General features: G+C 33.3%; 2 protein-coding genes across 4 annotated transcripts in view; both read left to right on the top strand.

Annotated features, from left to right (window-relative positions):
- The window catches only part of LOC105331018 (uncharacterized), a 79,780-nt gene that overhangs the window by 4,720 nt on the left and 53,632 nt on the right, over positions 1-21,428 (top strand). The window lies entirely within an intron of this gene.
- On the top strand, positions 1,498-21,417 carry LOC136274072 (G-protein coupled receptor dmsr-1-like). 3 transcript variants are annotated; one of them, XM_066080195.1, is made up of 2 exons: positions 1,498-1,522; positions 19,007-21,417. In XM_066080195.1, exon 2 carries the CDS (start codon positions 19,227-19,229, stop codon positions 20,457-20,459), a length of 1,233 nt encoding a protein of 410 aa, XP_065936267.1. In that variant the 5' UTR covers positions 1,498-1,522; positions 19,007-19,226; the 3' UTR covers positions 20,460-21,417. The 3 variants fall into 3 exon arrangements, with proteins under 3 accessions (XP_065936267.1, XP_065936266.1, XP_065936265.1); XM_066080194.1 differs by lacking the exon at positions 1,498-1,522 and adding an exon at positions 18,824-18,848; XM_066080193.1 differs by lacking the exon at positions 1,498-1,522 and adding an exon at positions 18,895-18,919.

The following is a 21,428-nucleotide window of genomic DNA, read 5'->3' as shown; positions in this document are numbered from 1 at the left end:
ACGTTCTTACTTCGCAAAATGAATGCTTACATCTGAGGGTTTGTCATGATTTTAACCCAATGTCATTTGAGCAAGTTTAAGATTATTGGCAAGAAAAAGTTCATAATTCGTGTCCAGTCAATAATTTTCTTTTGAGAAACATTGGACGCTCCTACATCACATAAAGATTGGTTTTGACGTGTGGGTGTATCATGAATTTGGCTCAAGGTCCTTTGGGCAAGTTCAAGGTTACTGGAAGGAATAGTGAAAAGTTTGTGTCTGGTTCATATTTTCCTTATTGTGACACATTGAAAGTTCTTACTTTACAAAATTCTTGCATGTAACTCGAAGTTGTGTCATGATTTTGACCCAAGATTATTTGAGTAAGTTTAAAATCATTGACAAAAAAAGTTTATAATTTTGTCTTGTCTATAACTTCCTTAAGGAGAACCGTTGTATGTTCTCATTTCACATAAAGATTGCTTATGACCGGAGGGTGTGTCAAGAATTTGACCCAGGTTCGGTTGTGCAATTTCAAGGTCATTGTTAAAAAATGAATATAACCTGTCTAGGCTATATCTTGTAATGGAGAATGATTAGAAGTTAAAATTTGAAACAAAGATCTTATATCTTATAGTGACCTTGAACTTGCAAAAATTACCCAAGCTCAGTTCCTGGAAATGAGCTTGGGTATTGTTTGCAAGTTCAAGGTCACTATAAGAAAATGTTGCGTCCATTACTTGAGACTCAATAGAGTGAGTTATTATATTTTTTAGCGGGGGTATCATTTGTGAGCTTGCTCACTATAATATCTCAAGTTTTAATTTGACTCCTCGTAACTATTTCATCTGAACCGATACATTTGACGTTCGTTGATACATTTGGCATATTTATAATTTTTTTTTCAATAATAAGTCAACATTTTGTGAGATAAAATACACCGTCTTCTCCAATTTCTAGTATTACACACCTTTTAGATCAATTTTTACCAATTTATTGATGGTTTACTTATATGTACTTGTTTACGCGTCGAAAAAATTTAGCAATAAAAAGATGAAATCATGAAACTGTGGTTGCAACCTCAATATATAACTGAGAGGGACTAAGCATGATGGTTTACTTATATGTACTTGTTTACGCGTCGAAAAAATTTAGCAATAAAAAGATGAAATCGTGAAACTGTGGTTGCAACCTCAATATATAACTGAGAGGGACTAAGCATGATTACGTTTTGCCTCAGGGATTCTGTTTGTAGACGTGACAGTAAGCCAGTGGTACAAGTATTCGGCTTTTCTTTGATCTGGTTGAATATAAGCTGATTTTTCTTTATGGACAATTTTAATTCACAGTCATCATAGCTGAATGTCAAAGGACATTTCCTCTTCTGGTTTCCTCGTTTCGTTCGGAAGTTAGTTATCTTCAGGAAAAGAAACACTATAAAAACACATACTTTGCCGTTTGTACCAGCATTGACAAATGTCGAATTGCCGAGCAAGGTGGCATTTGGTACAATCTCGTTTGTGTTTTATTTACGTAATAAAAGGTACGTAAATTGTCACTCACTCATATTTTTTTTATATTATGACAAAAATTATAACTTGAAATCTTTCTGAAACTATTGGTCAATATCTATTGTAATTTAATATCAAAAGATTAATTATAAACGCTTAACCTTGATGCATGCATGCTAGCGCCCCTAGCTAAGGTAATGTAATATAGTCTTACAAATGAAAACAATCAATGAAATGAAAACTGTTTGACACAGAAATAGACTTAATTATAACGGCATTGATTAATGAACATGATGTTAACAATAAAACACGGTTGTTGAAGAACGGATGTGAAAGATTTTCCTGAATAAATACCTGATGGAGGTTGTTTAAAGCATCAATAACTCTGTATTGAAACCATCTCACATCATAAAAACCAGGCGTTGAGGTATTGTTTCGCTATTGTTCAAATGGACATTTGAGATTGTTATGTGTACAGAACTTTAGATGTTGATCAACGCTGGGCTTTTTCTGTATAATTCAGTTTACTGAGATTTGTGTGGAATCGGGTCCTTGCTGATTATGTATTGAGCTTTGAAGCTTTTTAGATTTTCAGTAACAATAAAGAATACTCTATCACTCTTGACACTAGCTGCTTTTTAGTTTGTCCCAGTTGTACATTTAGCCACTTGATAACCGGTTGCTTCCATTTAGTTCTGGGTTCCACAATGCACAATGACATCAGAAAACAGATTCTAAAGATCAGAAAAGTTATTACTTAGTTATGTTATGTATCAAGGGTATCGTCCTCAATAAAGGATATTTGATACGGTAGTTGATAACATATTTCCAAAACAGTAAAGGTTATATCCTTAATTATTGAAACATTTCACATGTGTGAGTATCATGTGTAATACTCACAAGATTAATTATAAACGCTTAACCTTGATGAAATATTAAACTGCTTAGTATAACTTTTAGTGTGATTAAGCAGTTGAGCATAGGAATTTCTAATAAAAAAAATAATGGTCGTCTTCGGCGCTGATTTTCTGGAACTACACACCTTACTGGATAAATTTCAACCTAACAGAGCATCCTTATATAGATGAGAGGCTTTTCAATGATCGAGGCGTGCAATCTTTCAAAGGGAAATACTTATAATGAAAAAAGGATTGGGGCGTTTTTTCCCGGAACTAACTAGTTTTGTAAATTCCAGATAATTCCAAAGATGACCTCGGGTAAAAGAGGGGCCGAAATGGAAGCTCAAAGTTGAACTTAACCTATCTGAGTTATTTTTTAAAGTCATAGTAAGTAATATTATATTGTGATAATAATACAAATTAAGTTTTATTCCTTCCATTAACTCTCGGGGCCAGGAACCTCATTTGGAAACTCACTAGTATAGAATAAAGACGTACATTTTCAAGAATACGAGGGCAATAATTAAATGCATTTTGAAGATACAAAGTAAATAACATTTTTTGTCATACGCATTGTCTTTCACGATTGTGCAAGTGGGCATTGTCATTACAATGTCTTTAACTGTGGTGTAAGATAGCGGGAAGTAGAGAGAAAGATTAGACGGGAGGATTCTTGTACCACGCCTCTAAACAATTGGAAATGTCTGCGTCTGATCAGCACACTTGTTGAAAAGGGATAAATGTCATTTATTTGAGTGCATGAAATATCTAAAAATACGAATGAATTAACTTACTTTGAGTTAATAAGAACATGGCAATTTAACTTGTCCCCCACGCCGTGCATCATATCTAAGTCTGATAAGGGTGAATTTCAGTTAAAGTTGCGGAGAGATAATTATAGATGAAATGAACGGTAACATGAAAAAAAAAAAGATCGCGATGAACAAGTGGAAACAGTAATGTAATCATATAATTGGATACATAAATATTTTTGGTAAGTGATTCGAACGGCATCATTCCCTGATTTATACCTTTTGGCAGAAAATGATGCTAGATTTTTGGTCAAACAGTCGAGCGTAATTTGATTTCAATTTTCTCGATCACGTGTGCGGGCCAAGATTTCACTATTCCCGCGTTATCAATCACGTATCTCGATATTGGTTTGGAACACTTATTGAATTTTAGTTATCATGGACCACATTTAGTATTTAAGGGTCCCCGCTTGCCTCGGCAGGATAAGTACAAATTGATTTGCTATCGACAGAGGAGACGATATCAGAAAACGAATGGTAATTGAGATTCAGATTAGACTTCAATTTTCACCGCTGCCTGTGAGGCGGGTGAAATGATAATTTTCTAAGGTCACGTAAGAAGATGGAGATAGCTAATTGGAATTATGTCTTGGTTGGAGTCTCAGTTTTTATTGCATTAATGTTCGCACTCGTACCCAAAGGACACAACTTTTTTAAACTAAAGGGGTTACACAATCAAAATATTAAATCCAAACTTTCAGCAAAACTGATTAATACATAAAGTAATGCATCTTGTTTATTTAACCGACCAATAACCTGTCGGATAGCAAGCTGAATTGTTGTCCATGGTTAAGATTAAAAACTCTCTCAGATATTGGGATATTGAACAAAGATTAACTTAGTGCTGCTACAAAATAAAATCATTGATGTATTGAACATTGTGACCAGTTCAACCTTTCAGTCTTTGTATGCAACAAGTTCAATATTTGACGTCTGAAAGCTTTGAATGTATTGTCGATTTCAACTTGTGTGTACCAGATATAAGAAGTTCAGTTGTTGATGTTTTAAATGTTTTGTTGGGTAAAACCTCAGCGAAAACCAACTGAAACCAAAAAGGTGTAATAATTTACACGTTTAAAGTATATTGTATGCAGACACCATCAATGCATTGCTAAAACATCTGAATTTAGAAGCTCAAATGAAAAATGCTAATGAAGCACAATTTGTACTTCAGTACGCATAACCCGTACGCAACGTAAGTAAAAGTTCAATTTAACACTAAATAACGCATAACTTAACTACACTCGACCTATATTTATTGATGCTTAAAATACTTTGCTAAAACCAATTAATTTATTAACATGTACAGTAACCGGAGAGTTCCGGGTTCTCGTGCAGGTTCATTGCAATAATGCTGTTTATTCGATGATTAATGATTTGGAAAAGTTAAGAGCAATCAGTGTGTCCACTGATCAAAACTAAGATATCAGTAAGGTGTAGTTATCTTGATGTCCACTGATCCACTGACCGAAACTAGGATACCGGTAAGGTGTAGTTCTTTAGGTGTCAACTGACCGAAACTAAGATACCGGTAAGGTGTAGTTCATTAGGTGTCAACTGACCGAAACTAAGATACCGGTAAGGTGTAGTTCTTTAGGGGTCAACTGATCGAAACTAAGATATCAGTAAGGTTCTTGGTGTACCGATTGATGTCAAACAACTACTCACAACTCTATTATCTGATGATCAAATCACAGGTAGGGAGCAACCACCGTGTACCGAACTAATTATTTTGACGTCCAGCTACCTGTATAAACTGCTCATAATCGATCTTATACTAATGAACATCATCAGAATTAATTAAGACTGTCTTTAGGAATCCGTGTCCATCCAGCAAGAGTGTACTGGCTTTGGTTCATTTGGCGGTAGCATCTTTGACCAATTGATTAGTGTTTCTCAAGAATTTATGGGAGAAGTGTAGGGTCCAGCACGGAAAGGCGGTCAATAGCAAAAAGAGTGTGCTCTGTATTATAGCACATTACATTCTGAGGAAAGAAAGCATACGTCACGTAGATTTATAGCCTCATGAAAAATAATAAGAAAAAACGATATATTGGTTTTTCCTCTTGAGTATCTAAAGAAACGCGTTGAAGCGTAAAATTGGAGTTATTTTAGCGTAGCATATCCGCTCGATGCAATCGCCTATTCCCATTAGGTTGTGAAGCTTCAAAAATGATGTCTGCCATTGATTGGTGCTATAAGCTATTGTTTTTCTAGCTGAACATTCTAGTCGTTATTTTAAATATAGTGAATATTGATCATATGAAAAACTAGACGTATAATGAATACAATATTACTGTATTTTTGGGTAATATACCAACTCCAACCAAATATCAAGACACTAGTCCTAAGATTATTACCATACTTAGAAGACATCAGAGGATACAGATGGAACAATCGTTTCTTTATGAGGATGATAAGAGTTAAGTTCCATTAAGGCCACGTTTATACATATTATTCCCGTGAATCTATTTCCAAAACATGCTAATAAGTCCAGTGAAGTCGTTATTTACGTGTAGCAACACGTAAACCATTACATAAGCATCCACATAGTAACGACAGCAACACAGGTTTGGGTTAATGTCCTGTTGTTAATAACTCTGTGATAGTTAATGGCAAATTTATATGAATTCCATGAAGTCAAAGTCGGAATTAACGGGTGGCGATTCGCTTTGTGTGACGTTGTCGCCGGAAATTATATCTGGGGTTAGGAACTCTTTTCTGTATGAAATACGGCAATACCTAGACAACAGTCAAATTTTAAAGATAATGGCTGCATTTCAATGAATAATAGTATTAATTGACTGCTCAGGGATAATACCATCTTACGTTACTTACGTAAATGCAAGTCACAGAAAGTTGTAGGAATGTTGGAATTTAACCTTTAGGAGTATATGTTGTAAGTGCTGAGGTTAAACTTTGCCTAGATGTCTCACATTGATTAGGAGGGTAGAAGATTTGCTATAGCAACTTATTAGTAAGTAATAATCTATCTTTGATGTAATTATCATTAATAGAACTGCATTGAAGAAATTTTATAATTTTCAAAAGAGAATCACTGCATTAGTGTATGGACCTTTTGTTGATTTTACCAAGGATCAGTATACAGTGTCTACTACTGCAGATCTTAATTTTTTCTCTGTTAATTGCGTTGACATTTTTATACACATGAGTTAAAATTCTTCTAAAATAAGGAATTCTCCTTTGTTAAAATATGAAGCCATTTTTTTTTTATTTTATTACTTCTTCAATGATATAATATATATATATATATATATATATATATATATATATATATATATATATATATATATATATATATATATATATAATATATTTACTGATGTGCAATACCATACCTTGCAATACATACAGTGCCATAGCCCCTTTACGATGGGTCTCATATATGCATTTTCCTTAAGTTTCATTCTGGAGAGGAAAAAAAATATAATATTGTAATGACGTCCACCTTCCTGCCTGAAATCTTTCAAAAAGGACTATGACACCTACTGGCGTGCGACCAGTTCTCGCCAGTGCATTGTTACGCCATTTTTCGTATATTATTTTATGTGTTGATAAAATGACGTAACAATGCACTGGCGAGAAATGGTACTCGGCAAGAACTGGTCGCACGCCAGTATAATTTTAGCGAAAAACTAAGATCATTATAGAGTGCATGACCTAATAATGAAAAGGGACAAGAAAAAAGTTTAAAATAATTTTCCCGTATATATTAACTTTCAAGATAGGTTTTATTTGTTTATGTTTTTCATAGATAAACTAAAACTAGGCGGCTATACTCTGTCCCAAGAAATCCTCGATTCACATTTTGCTTAATTGCTCGATATTTATAAATACCTCAGGATTCAAACGATGTTCATTCAAAAGTATGAAAAATTTTCAAGATTTCTTAGTAGAAACGCCCCCTGTTTCTTAATCAGGTTTCAATACAATGCTAAAAAATGTGATGTCTACGGGGATTTTGTACTGCAGCTAGCCCGGATAATAACGTTGAAAAATTGCGTGATGTATCCCGAATGGAAAAATGTAAACATTCCCCATTATAAATCTCCGTAAGGAATATGTTTTGTTCCTGTGCATTTTTTCCGAGTGAAAGATGATAATGTGTCAATGTAATTATCTTGGAAATTACCACTTTAAACCATTTCAATTGCACTTCTTTCACATGTATGTGTATTTTTATTAAAAATCGTCCAAATGTGCAGCATAAATATCTTGGGACAGACTATAGTAGATATGTTTTATCAAAACAACCTCCCATTCTCCATCCCCGGTGGCAGACAGAAACTCTACCTGTAGGCATTTAAACAAAAATCATAAAAGAGAACAACTATATAAGATTAAAGCTTAAAAATTTTACTTACTTCTGTTTGTAACTTTTCTAAAGTTGAGAAGCACAATCTGGTATTTATACCAAAATCATTTTACATGTACTGTTTATCAGTGATTTTGGATAACCAATTAATATTTTACTATTTATGAGTCTATTTATTTACTTAAAGACTTCAAAAACTGTTTTTGTTTCAATAAATAAAAATACTTGAATAGGTTTTTTTTTATCATACAACTTCTTAATTACATATATATTTAATGATTAATAAATACATTATGAAAAAGCGAGGGAATAAACTCAATTAAAGCAATATGAGCCGCATTTTCATGTCGAAATTTTTATTTTACGAAAATGTTATTTTCTACTAAAATGACAAAAGATATCATGGTTTTTATATTTCTATTAGCCATATTTTTGTGGGAAAAGCCGTTCAGAAGCCTTAAATTGAGCAAAGTCGAATTATTGTCATATACAAAATTTGATCTGCTATATATATTCCTTAGAAGTGAAATATGTCTTCTGACAAACATTGTTGGTTTTTTTCAAATCTTGTTTATCATAAAAGTTTAAGTTACATGCAGATTTATCATACTAACAGGTTTTTGCAGCAAAATAAAATTCTGAAAAATACAGCTCATATTGCTTTAACTTTCACAGTATCTTTACTTTGATACACAGCTTCATTCTTTCTCATTTCTAAACACACAAGTATGTGAATTATCTCATTTCTTTCATTGAAATTCCTGAGCAGAATAAAATAACAAGACAAATATACCCCCTTCCCAGCCATAACACTTACTTTACATGTAGGTGGCATGAAATATTATAAAAGATGACAGCTTAATGTTTTTTTCTAAATATGCAGTCAGTTTTTATTACGTGTCAGTAGACCTTCTTTAAACATTTTCTATACATTAACATTCAAATACCATGCTTTTAGCCACACCATGCATTAAGAATCCCAACCCTATACACTATAATTATGAGTGTTTTGGCCCCGCCCTACATTCAGAACCCCTACCCCGGGGGACATGAAATTAAGAAAATTTGATAGAGGACTCCCTGGTCTACAAAATTATGAATTCAGTTTTCCCTAAATGTGTGTGGATGTAGAGAATATAATTTTTAAACATTATATGCATTAACACCTTACATCCATTGTCTAGGGGACATAAATTTAACAATTTTAACAAAGGACTTTCTGGTAAACATAATAAATAAGTCAGTCTTTCTTTCAGATGTGTGAGAGTAGAGAAGATTTTTACACATTATATGCATTAACACTGTATGGCCATATTGCCCCCTCCCCCCACAGCCTGAACCCCTGACCCAGGGGCCATGAATTTCACAATTTAGGTAGAGGACTTTGTGGACATCATAACCATGCATTTAGTTTTTTTTCCAACATGTGTGGGAGTAAAGAAGAAGGTTTTCTAAGGTTTAATACATTTTCACCATATGGCCACATTGACCCCGCCCTAGGGCTTACATTGTAAACCCCTGTCCCAGGGGTAATGAATTTCACAATTTAGGTAGAAGACTTCATGAACATCATAACTATGCATTAGGTTTTAACAAATATATATGAGAGTAGAGAAGATTTTCTAAGATCTAATACATTTTTAATGTATGGCCCCACCCTCGATCCTGAACCCCTGACCCAAGGACCATGAATTTCACAATTTTGGTAGATGGTTTCATGGACATCATAACCATGCATTCAGTTTTTACCTGAGTTTTTTCCTCACATGTGTGGGAGTAGAGAAGAAGATTTTTGCATATTTGGCCTCGCCTGTGGCGCCCTGGGTTAAATGTTAACGGACGACGACAGACAAAGACCAATTGCATTAGGTCACCTGAGTGACTCAGGTGACCTACAAAACCTATGGAGAATCATTTTGATGTTGTTTTGTTTTGTCTTTTAGATTGGAGAAGGGTAGGGGTGGGATGGAGGTGATTCCAGAAAATTAAACTCTACCGATTTAAAGCGACAAATAGTACTTTCAATTTAACTAACAAGAGTAATGATCGAGCTTCAAATATATTAATATTTTTCTGACAGTTTGGGTATATACATCACTTAACCCACATCTCTAGATAACTGCAAAAAGAAATACAACAGAAATATGATGTTTAGCTATAGAAACCCCTTTGAAGAAAATCAAAACAGTGTACACTTTGTATCTAGAGTGATTTGACGTAGGGTTATTTTTTTTTAAAGCGTTTTAAGTAAAAGTGCTCCTGTGTATACATCAGATGTTTAAATGTCGCGTTTGTGCAAGATATATCAGCAATATACATACTGTATTTTCTCCCTTCAATCAATCTTTTAACGTCGACTTGATATAATAGATTTTTTCAGATTGTTTTAATTTTACATAGTACCCATACCTCTGAGCAATAAATTAAACCGTTAGTAATGTATTAAGCTTTCTGATGACATTATTTTACCTGTCCACATTAATTTAACTTTATGTATATGTATAAAATCTGACTTACTACCTTTCCTATTCACTTATAAAAAAAAACCTTATATTAGGAATTAAACTGTATTCACCTATGTCGGATTCACATACCAAAAGCATGAAATCAATTTGATCATTCATTGTGTTGGACATTCATAAGAAATAAACCGTCAGTTATTTGTAACCATATTCTATATTAATATATGAAGCATTTTACAGAGGTGAAAAGCCTCCAAAAACTAATGTGTTATTTCATTTAATATATGTTAAACAAACACGTTCCAGGTTGTTGATTAGATTTATAAAAGAAAAAAAAATAAGAACAGCTGCACTATCATCTAATTAAATAAGCCCGACAGCCTTGGCTGCGGTAATTATTTCACTATAAGAATTCTCTTACACAGCTTCAAAGTTAACTTCAATTCTAAAACTCTCAAAGCAGTGCTAAATCTGATTAAACGAAACTAACACGAAATTATCACTTAATCAAAGTAAAAAGTATTGCCATTTCAACTTGGTAATGAGGAAAGCTAATGTCCAAATAAAGGCTGTTTAATGTTATTCATTTTCAAAATCCTAAAATCAATCCTTTAAAATGCCTATTTATCTAATTACAATCGCCTACAACTTATTTTGCACGTCACGGTTTGTTTCACGTGCGGAAAAACGTGCATTTTTTGGAGGTTATGATACCTTTGTTTTGGAATTCAGTGGATGAGATTTTGAACAAAAAATGAGCATGCACGTCTAATTCTCAGAGGTAGATTTTATTTTTTGAATTTTTTTTGGGTTAAATTTGCAAATGCTATAGAATTCACGTTATCAATATCGAGATATTTGACCTTACAAACAAATCAATATTTTCACTCCTCATTCTTTCACAAATTAACTTAATCTTGACTTTGCAAATATATGTGCAATTATTCTTCTACGAAGACGCAGTAAAGCTAAACAAAACAAAAACGGCAGTTTCATTATTATACAATTTAAAGAGGAGAGGATTATCTTAGTTCGTTTCATATTCAGTGAGTATTTCTCATTTGTTTGTAAAAGGATAAAAAAATAATAATGGTATACAAAAATGTGCTCTCTTTAAAATCAATGCAACAGGACAATTCAATAGTAAATTCTATGCTGAAAAAAAAATGAAAAAAAATACTGTTACAAACTTTGATTGCAAAAGATTTAAAAATTTTGACCATTTCATTAAAGCTTATGTATTACTTACAGGAGATAATGTTCATATTTATTTCCACTGTCTGTATTAGTATTTCTGCAGTTTGTACATGTTTATAAACTTGCATCTTTTTTGTTGTTTGGAGCCATCATACCTCGATTACTTCTAGCAAATCGTTAGCAATGAATTATTTGCAATGATCACTATATTTCATCGCCACAAAACAATGCATAATTACTTTCATATGATCGAGAACAGCAATAACGCAATAACCAGAATTGTAAAATGATAATCTTGTTTTACTTTTAAATGCATTTTCACAGTTGTAACACATCCTATCATAAACAAATTGCATTTGTGTTCGTATTCTTTGCAGAAACACAAACTGTCCCTAAAATAAATATCAGACGTGATGGAGCATACGTTCATTTCAGGCCCTTTTCTCTTTACATCTGCTTTTTAATACGATCGATCTATTTGTAGGCTGTTGATGAAATATTAATTTTTGTTTTCGTTTGTCCTTCCCCACTTGACCTATGGCATTACCTTTATTTTATTTTAAGAACTAATTTGAAAATAATTGTAAGGTTTCTACATGTACATAGTCATATTTTTATTTTTCAATCTTCAATGTCTTCAATTTGCAACAAAGATATTTCAAATATACGTTTGAATATCACATGTCGAGTTACATGCATAGATTATGTATATTTGGCCAGGTACTTGTTTTTACTGTGTGTGGGCATAAGTATACATACATTGAATATTATTACCAGTTGAAATGGATTTTTATACATTTATATATCATAGGTACGGTATATAAATATCATAGGTACGATATATAGATATCATAGGTACGGTATATAGATATCATAGGTACGGTATATAGATATAATAGGTATATATATATATATATATATATATATATATATATATATATATATATATATATATATATATATATATATATATATATATATATATATCATAGGTACGGTATATAGATATCACTCATTTACCATCATTAGAAGATAACATATATATATTTTTTTATTCCACTTATTTCAACGTTTCATCGATGAATCAAATATTACAAACGGTGTTAAAGGTATTCAATGTAAATTTTAAAGACATAAAAAGAAAATTCAAAAATGGAAGTAAAACACATTTCAAGCGAACACACTTAATGAATTGACGCTTACAGCGAAGTGATTTGCACTTCCCGAGACTTTTTTATTAATTGTAAACTTGACGGGTATAACTTATTAGGTTTATAGCGAAGTTAAATCGCCCGTCCCTGGCACTTCGTAACAAGCGTGTTTGATTGAATGTATTCGTTATTCAATCTTTTCAACATACTATTTCTTCCCCTGGGTACCGGAAACATGTTATTTGATTTTACGTCATCCAAATTTATACAATGAAGTATGGCATTCACGTCATCCAAATTTATACAATGAAGTATGGCATTCAATCAAATATTCAATCCCCATTTCTAGTTTTATGGTCACGTTTTTAATTTGTTTCCTCCTGTTTTATGAGTACATGCATTTTATTTTCGCGTAAGTTCTTTATCAAAAGAAAACAACCGAATCACAAAAAAGACAAAAAACAGCACGAAGTTTTGAAAGAGAATTAACCCTTTTGTCATCAGCATTCAAGAACCGAAGATGTAAACAGGAATCCGATATCTGCATACATCATTCAATTAGTGCAATTAAGTTTTCGGACTTGGTGACTGAAGTTATTGGATCGTATTCTTATACAATGACTCCAAGAAGTCGAGTCATACAGACAAAGGCACAATTGAGAATGGGCTGAATGATATAAAAGACTCCACAGAACAATATCCATTGAATTAATCAGACTAGACATTCATCATTTAATTGAATGATCATGTTTTATATTATCTATGCTGTTTAATCTAAGAACAGAGTTGTGGGGGGGGGGGGGGGGACTCAATAAAATTGCGTCGACTTTAAGAAAACATTCTTTGGTAGATTTGGGAAATATTCAGTACACACACGTACAGTATATGGTATTCGCAAGAAATCAGAAGATCCCATTGTTGAATGCCAGTGTCCTTTCGTTTTTAATTTGTTATAATTAGGCTTGGTCACGAATTCATCCACCAGACGCTATTTACACAGAGTCCCCTCTGAGGAGTGACGGTATAATATGTCTGCCTATTAGTACCTTTCTAAAATAAAGAAGCTTTGTAGAAGCTGCTAACCTCCCCAGTTGATATGTGATTACGTAATGTGAATCACTTATTTTACCGTTCAAAGTGGTTGTAGTTCCATGGTATCAATAGGAACCAAGAAAACTAATTTTTGCACACAGAGGCAATGTCTTTTCGGTCAAATAACGCCATTCTTCAGCAACCCCTCGCCGATATTAAAGACAAATGAAGGAAGCTTTTCGTTTAATCCGCTTTGTGTGATTTATCCAAATTTTATGATGTCGTTAGGGATTTTCCTTCCTACTGGTCATGTGTCGACAATGTTACCATAGTGAGAAATACACAGTGAGAAGATAAAAAATTCCATTTAATTGAGTATGGTATTTTCCTTCTTTAGACAATATAAAGGACGAAACTACATTCTTAACTATTTTGAACACAGAACACTCTAAACATTTCAAATTTCAATAGGACTTTGATAACGGTTCTACCTACCGAATTGATTGTCTGAAGTTTGCAATTACCCATATACATGTAAATAACAAACCTACTACATCACGCTATAAAATGAAAATAGTTGAATCATGTACTGTTAAAAGTAATATAATTTTTCTTTTGCTTGCTCTTGTTTTAATTTTTTGGTGTTGTATTGGAACAGTCTCCTTTGATTATATGGAGAACTTTCACCGATGCGCATGGTTATTACTTGTACCTAACCATTCAGTTGGCAGAATTGGTTATCTGTCATTGGTAACATCTATCTAAAGACGTCTTCTAAAGTAATGCTGAAATGTGCGTTTTCAATATTGTTTTAAAATTCGGTTGATTTGAGGGAAGGGGGGGGGGGGTGTCGGTATCTCTAAATCGAAATGTATACTTGTGTGTAGATCAATGGTTAACCTTGATTTGTTTTTTCCTGAACTGTATTTTTGTTTTAAAGAACCGACCCTGATAAACAGTACCACGACTAAATATTCAGCATGCAAGTATTGATTATGGAAATAAAGTCATTATTTTGGTTTTAAGGCCGCTTCGTCACCTCGCAGACTTTCTTCAAATAAAAATTATTGGAAATGTGATGTCAAATGAGCTTTGCAATATATTTGAAGTGGTGGAGAATATTATTTGTAGGCCCGGCAATAACAATCGAACGCCACGGGAGATAAAGATTGCGTTTTGGAACTCACCAATCAAAACATAGATAAGGTCGACGTTAAGATGCGATTCTCGGGATCCTTTGGGTTTTATACATATCTTTCCATCGTGTTGTGCGTATAATGAAGATACGTCTAGCGTGACATTTTGAATAGAAATTCTTTGCAAATATTTGTATTATAATGGTTTTCGTTAAGTAAGACATGATTCCTCTGGACACGAACATAACTTCTGAAAATATACCCCATATTCAGGTTTTAATCTCGTTTTTTTTTGGATAAAAATAAAATCGAGAAAAACATTAAACAAATTTTACATTTAGAATCTCCGATTCTTAGCTCAGAGTACTCTATTAACTAAAATATGCTATTTGTTCTTCATACGTTATATAAGTCAAAAGAAGTAATTATTTTTAAGGCTTTTTACAAAGTGTAAGCACGGTAATCCAGTTGAGTTCCTATGGGAATATTTGAAACTTGAAAATCCGAAAGGGAGGTTTGATATGCAACAAATTAACAATCAAACCTACCTTAAAATTATAGACGTTATTTTCATAGTCATAAACTAAAATTAAATAGTCATAAATTAAAAATTAAATTTTTCATCCACTAAAAAATTTCTGATTTTTAGCTTTCAATTTATGTATTTCCTAAATATTTACACAAGGCCCTTCTTTTAAAAGAGATCGTATTAAATAGCTACGACCATCGAGCCAATCTCAGTGACGAACCAAAAGGATAATCCCATTTCGAACACATGCGTTAACTACTATACCATGAGCTAAGGAAATGGTATTGCTTTAATTGAAGCAACTGGTATGTGCAGTAATAATTCCAGGTTATTTAAAAGAGTTACCGAACCTTGCCAAGCTTAATAAACCGGGCTGAGCTGAACATTTTCAAAGTTTTTAAATTATTTAAGTCATTCAAAATAAGTCTTTCGTCAAGTTACAAGCGAGAAACAAACCACGAACAAGCCTTTATTAGTTAAAAACCGTTTTGGCCTTGTTTAGTGTCAGTTTCTTCTGGAAAGAACTATATTCAAACGAAAACCAAACATTAACTTAAAACTGTTGAATTTTGTTCGAAAATTGCTAAAAACAAAAAAAACTAATCTAAATGAAACTGTATGTATTTAACATAGCCAAATCGACACCGCGAGAAAACCATTGTCAACCGACGCGAAGCGGAGGTTGACAATGGTTTTCAAGGGGTGTTAATTTCAACTCTTACCCTCCCAAACAGGCACTATTTATTTTATTATACTGAATGGTTTAATTTCAAAGAAAACTTTACTGCTTTTATATTGGAATGACGTGAATTCTGTGGCGAACCGTACGCGCATGTAACAATTCGTTGTGTTACCCGTTGCCAAGTGTGTTGCTAACGCTGAGGGTAATAGAACGGGTTATCAACTGCGTTTTAACCAATCAGATCACAGTATTTAACATGAAAGTATAATAATAGCAAAGATAAGTCTACAAATTGTTTGTTTACCTCTTGTCACAATAAATTTTCTCGGATTACTTTTCGTGAGTGAATAGCTTTGAGTGAATAGATTTGTTCTTGCTTTCCGCATGTAAAATCTCTGTAGTATCATAATATTTAAACCATATCAATAGCAAATTGGCTATCAATAGAGCAATGCAGAAACGTTCACATGACGGAAAGATTAACACGGTACTTGGTGTACTACTGGAGTAGTCTACAGGGTCCGAGATGAAAACATAAAGAAGATGAATACTGGATATAAAATTAGGAAAACAATGAATTGTTTACTTCATACATCTACATCTCTGAAATACAATGGAATAACCTAATAGCAATCACATCATTTCTAATTATAACCCAGAAAGGTTCTTGTAGTAAGTCGGTCGTTATTAGAAGGAACTATTCGGAAGACCGTTTATAATGACAGATTTAGAAGTACTGATGCGACGATATCTTTCAATAAACTTGTTCAAACATTTAATTTTCTGTCTGACAAGATTCTTTTAAATGAACCCGTTGATTAGAATCTCTTAAAAAGGATACTTATCTGGAACATTTTGTGCCTTACACCACAAAGAGTGCACAATTATGTCCCATTATCGTCTACGACGAGAAAACTATGATAAATGACTGGAAAGATGTAAAGAAGTGTCAAGCTATCGACGCAGGAAGCGAGGATTCCGCTTGTACAGGAACATACGATTTCAATATGTTGTCGTCTGCGAGGTGTTGTGATTACAATTCATATCCATATAACGCTTTTCGATCTCTAGTAAGACACTTTTTCGTTCGATAGGTTGCTTTGACTGTTATTTAACATCAAAACTGTATTACCAACGTCACTTGCGTCTGCGTAGAGTAGTTAAGATTAGCGGATATTCTCGTTGAAATAGGTACCTAAGGAGAGCCTAAGAGACATCAAGCCTTCCTAGGTCTGTTTTCTTCAGCCCCACTACATTGATTTTTGCAAGACATAGCAAAAAATGAAGATAAAGTGGATCAGAGAATTAGTTCTACCGTTGTTAAAATCCTTTTGACAATAGCTCCATGTGTTGTGTGCCATTAAGTCGTTTTATCAGGAATGTTGGTGACTTTATTATTTGAGATGGGAAAAATATGTAGAGCGTTTTTTGTTTTGATCGAGATTGAAAGAAAAGATATGTGGTTTTTATGTTATACTAAGCAAAAATTATTTATCACTCCACTCAGTATTCAAAATAAATGAGTAAGCACGACCGAGTAGCTGCAAACGCAAGATACTTTTTAAATTTGTAATTTAAATAATCTCTGACATTTCAAAAAATTTCAATTTTTTGAAATGTTGGATGTATAATTAATGAAACGTTTAGACGTCATACCAAACCATGAGTGTACAGCCAATAATGAAGCCCTTCCATTTAAAAAACGGTAAAAATTAATTCTCAAAAAACAAGCAAAGTAACACCCAAATTTTGGAACAATTGAAGAGTGATGATTTAATCTTCTAATATTATGGATTTTAGCTTCTTTTTCGGCGTTACGAAGTTATTGTAAAGTGCAGAAAGCTAGAGTTTTGAATTCTAGCCAAACAAAATATTTTCTGATAGATCGAGTTACTTTATATATATCTGAGCGATATTTTAAAGGGATTCTCATGGGTCTCTACACAAATGGAAATAAATCTCAATTTACTTACAATGCTTATTAAGCTTCTACTTTAAACAGCCGAAATTGTACATGTATGATAATCAAACTATCAGAATTTGATATCACATCTTTAAATGTCCGGTAAATTAGCTGTGAAGAGGGATGATGTTCGTGGCCATTGCAGACTATATTACCCTTCATTTCACAAAGAGCTCTGTATAATAATATATTAAAAAACTGTTTAACTTTTTAAAGCAAATGTTTTTCATTTACTAATACTAAATAATAGATTATGAAATATTAGATTATTGCCAAAAATATATATAAAAGTTTAGGTAAGACCTGATGGATAACTTTTTGACCACCTAGCCTCTTTAATATATTTGTCTGATATGCACATGTAAAAAATACACCGTCAGCAATAACTACTAGTATTAAGATAATTATGTTTATAAGATATGTTCTTATTAGTATGGCATAACAATAGACAAAAAAATGCATCATTGCAGAAGTATAATATAAACTTCAATGCAAGGAGAAAAAAATATCTCTTAATAAAGACAAAAGTTACATTTTAGATCTCGAAAATTGCATACCTAATATAAGACACACAGGATATTTTGTATAGCTGCAAAGAGTAAATATTTATGAGAGATAACTCAACAAAATAATAAAAAAAACATTTTGAAGCATTAAAAAAAAACATGAAAAGAAGGAAATGTGTGGAAGTGTGTAGGTTATCATAGATAGTAACGTTCTTTGTTATAGCATGATGCTCTGAATTTTTTTTATATCCGACTCCTTCAGCTTGTCGCAATCCCTCAAGAGTCACAAGCTGAAAGACCTATTCTCAAAATATTTATCAATTTATATTTGCTTATGATGTCCATTGCCTATGTTGACGTCTTCGCTTTTAACATTGAACTTAAAATGGATTTAAACTCTGAATAAATCGACAAGGAATTTGCATTTTGTGATTTAGCGTTTCCCGTGTTCATGTCTCATTTATTAAAGATTTGACACATTTCTCTCACGCTATTCTGCATCTCAGAAGACGCCCCTTGAAGCATTAGCAATACTCTGTAGTTCCTATAATCTTCTGTCGCACGATTTTGTTTAACAGTTTTCCATATAGTTTTGTGATGGAAAAGCGAGAGTGAACTGACAGTTGGTAATACTGGAACAAACTATTCCATACGTAGGTCGTTTTATTCAGTAATACAATTGACACTGGCTCTGACAATTTGTTGTTTCATTTACGATCAAGAGGTATATATTAAACCGGTATATTATGATATTTTCTGTCATTTCTGTATGGAAAGTCATTTATCCTTAAGTTTATTATTTCATTTTCAGAACTCCTTAACGATCCGCCGGACACCTTGATTGACAATTTCACCCTAGACACGGACACTTTTCACGCCCGATTTTCCCTGACGTTCGCCTGTTCCTACTGACACTTGTAATTTGCGTGATTCTCTTCAGTTGTTGTGCAATGTCATTCGAAGAATAACTTAATTAACGTTTCGCCTTTTTCTGCTCGTTCACTACAAACAATTCGATTTTGCGCATCATCATGATGAACTATTCTTATCTGAACTCATCGTTTTCCGATATGACATATAACTTCACTGTCCCAATGTCCAGTCATAACGACACTTCAAAATCAGCGATGGGAGTAGTAACAGGAATTAACGCAGTGCCGGAACTGCAAGCGTTTCAAAAATCGTACCAACCAATTCACGGTTATTTGGCACCAATTATTTGTGTCTTTGGAGTGGTAGCAAATATTCTAAATATCGTGGTGTTGACCAGGAAAAATATGCAAACTTCTACTAATGTAATTTTGACGGGTCTTGCCATTTCCGATGGTTTAACAATGGCGGCCTATATCCCTTATGCTTTACTGTTGTACGTTATTCACGGGACTAGAATTACACCCATAAGAGACTCATACCAGGTGGCTCACTTCCAGATGGGGTATGCATTGTTTAGTGTTGTCGTTCATTCTATTTCAATTTGGCTAACGGTAACTTTGGCTTTGTTTCGATATATTTTCATCCGGCATCCACGTCTTGGGGCCCATTACTGTAACATGCACAAGGCCAAGATAGCCGTAATTGCAGTGGTCATCGTGGTGACTTTAGTGTGTGTTCCATACTCTGTTAACCTTTCGATAGGTTCCTCGTCGTTTACCGACCCTGATGGTTTGATACCAAATGGAACAACTTTCCACATTAATATGAAAAGCACCCACGACTATGAGAAAGTTTTATACAGTGTGAATTTCTGGATACAAGCAATTCTTATCAAACTCCTACCTAGTTTCTTACTGACCATCTTCAGCATCCTTTTAGTCAACACAATGAGACGCGCCGAGAGGCGCAGAAAGAGGTTGCTGAATAACGTCCCGATGTCGGAAGAAAACGGCGCGACCAGCACAAGTAGCACGACTGTGTCGTCTCGAAAGCAGAAAAAGAGTCGAAGCAACCGAACGACTAAGATGCTTTTAGCAGTGGTTATATTGTTCTTACTAACTGAAACTCCCCAGGGGGTTCTAAGTGTAATGGGGGGTCTGGACGGAAGCTTTTTCGAGTATATTTATATGCCTTTAGGAGACCTGCTGGATATCATCACACTGATAAACAATGGAATAAATTTTGTTTTATACTGCACGATGAGCAAGCAGTTCAGAGACACATTCTTAAAATTGTTCCTGAAAAACGTTCTCCATCAGGAGTATCGACGAACAAAGAACACTTATACCACAGCCCAAGCTACTGTTGCTACTAACGATTCGGACGTATAGAGTTAATAAGCGATGACTTGTATGAAACAAAACGGTGAGTCCATATATTATCACACTGGCATGGCGAAGGGAAACAATGTACAATTATATTTTTGTTCATTGTACATAAAGCTTTTGTTGTGTTAATAGAATTTTCAAAATGCTCAAATATCATGACATGTTGTGTTTGTCATGCATATTTGCATGACACGTGAGTAAATGTATATAGTTTTTAAAGTGAATGAGTTTCATTATATGTTCAAAATAAGTGTAAGATTTTTCTACATTAATGAATTGCTAAAGGAATAATTGCTGATAAATTATTTGCTTTACTTATAATTACCACTCTCGATGGGAGATGTTTTTCTCTAAAATGTTAAATTATTATTATTTTGTAGAATCAGTTCTAGAAACTTAATATTTTGTTTCAAAGAGGAACGCAGTTAATTAAAATCTATAAGAGCCTTCCACAGCCCAGACCAAAAAAATCCGATCTTTGTTCATTTTAATACATTTTGTCAAAAGTTGCTTCTTTAATTAAGATCAAATGTGCTCTGATATTTCAATTTCCCGTAACCCAAATTTTTGTCACAGGCCCCTGGTGTAATTAATTTTGTCAAGACTTGATTGAAAAGATTTTAATGTTTTTTCTCGATCCGCAATCATCTGTTATGTGTTTTAGATCTTTTTCCCCGTATGTGAGAATATTTTGTTCTTCTAATTAAACGGGGAACAATCTTGAGTCACGCTAATACATGTCTGGGTTGTTATTTTTGTTTCTCAAGTTTTAACTATTTTCTTTCTAGAATGAATGTGTTTACTATAGATTAAGTATAATTGTATATTTTGACAGAGAATGTGACATATAAATGCATCTATATTGCAATCATTTCATTGTATAGACTGTTATCGTACATACTTATTTAATAACGTGTCAATGTATGAATTTTTATTTTGAATAAAATCAATTTGTTATCAATCTTCTGGTAT

This window comes from Magallana gigas, chromosome 3 (genome assembly GCF_963853765.1).
Source record: "Magallana gigas chromosome 3, xbMagGiga1.1, whole genome shotgun sequence".
NCBI classification, from domain to species: Eukaryota; Metazoa; Mollusca; class Bivalvia; order Ostreida; family Ostreidae; genus Magallana; species Magallana gigas.
This window is presented reverse-complemented; position numbering and strand designations above follow the sequence as displayed.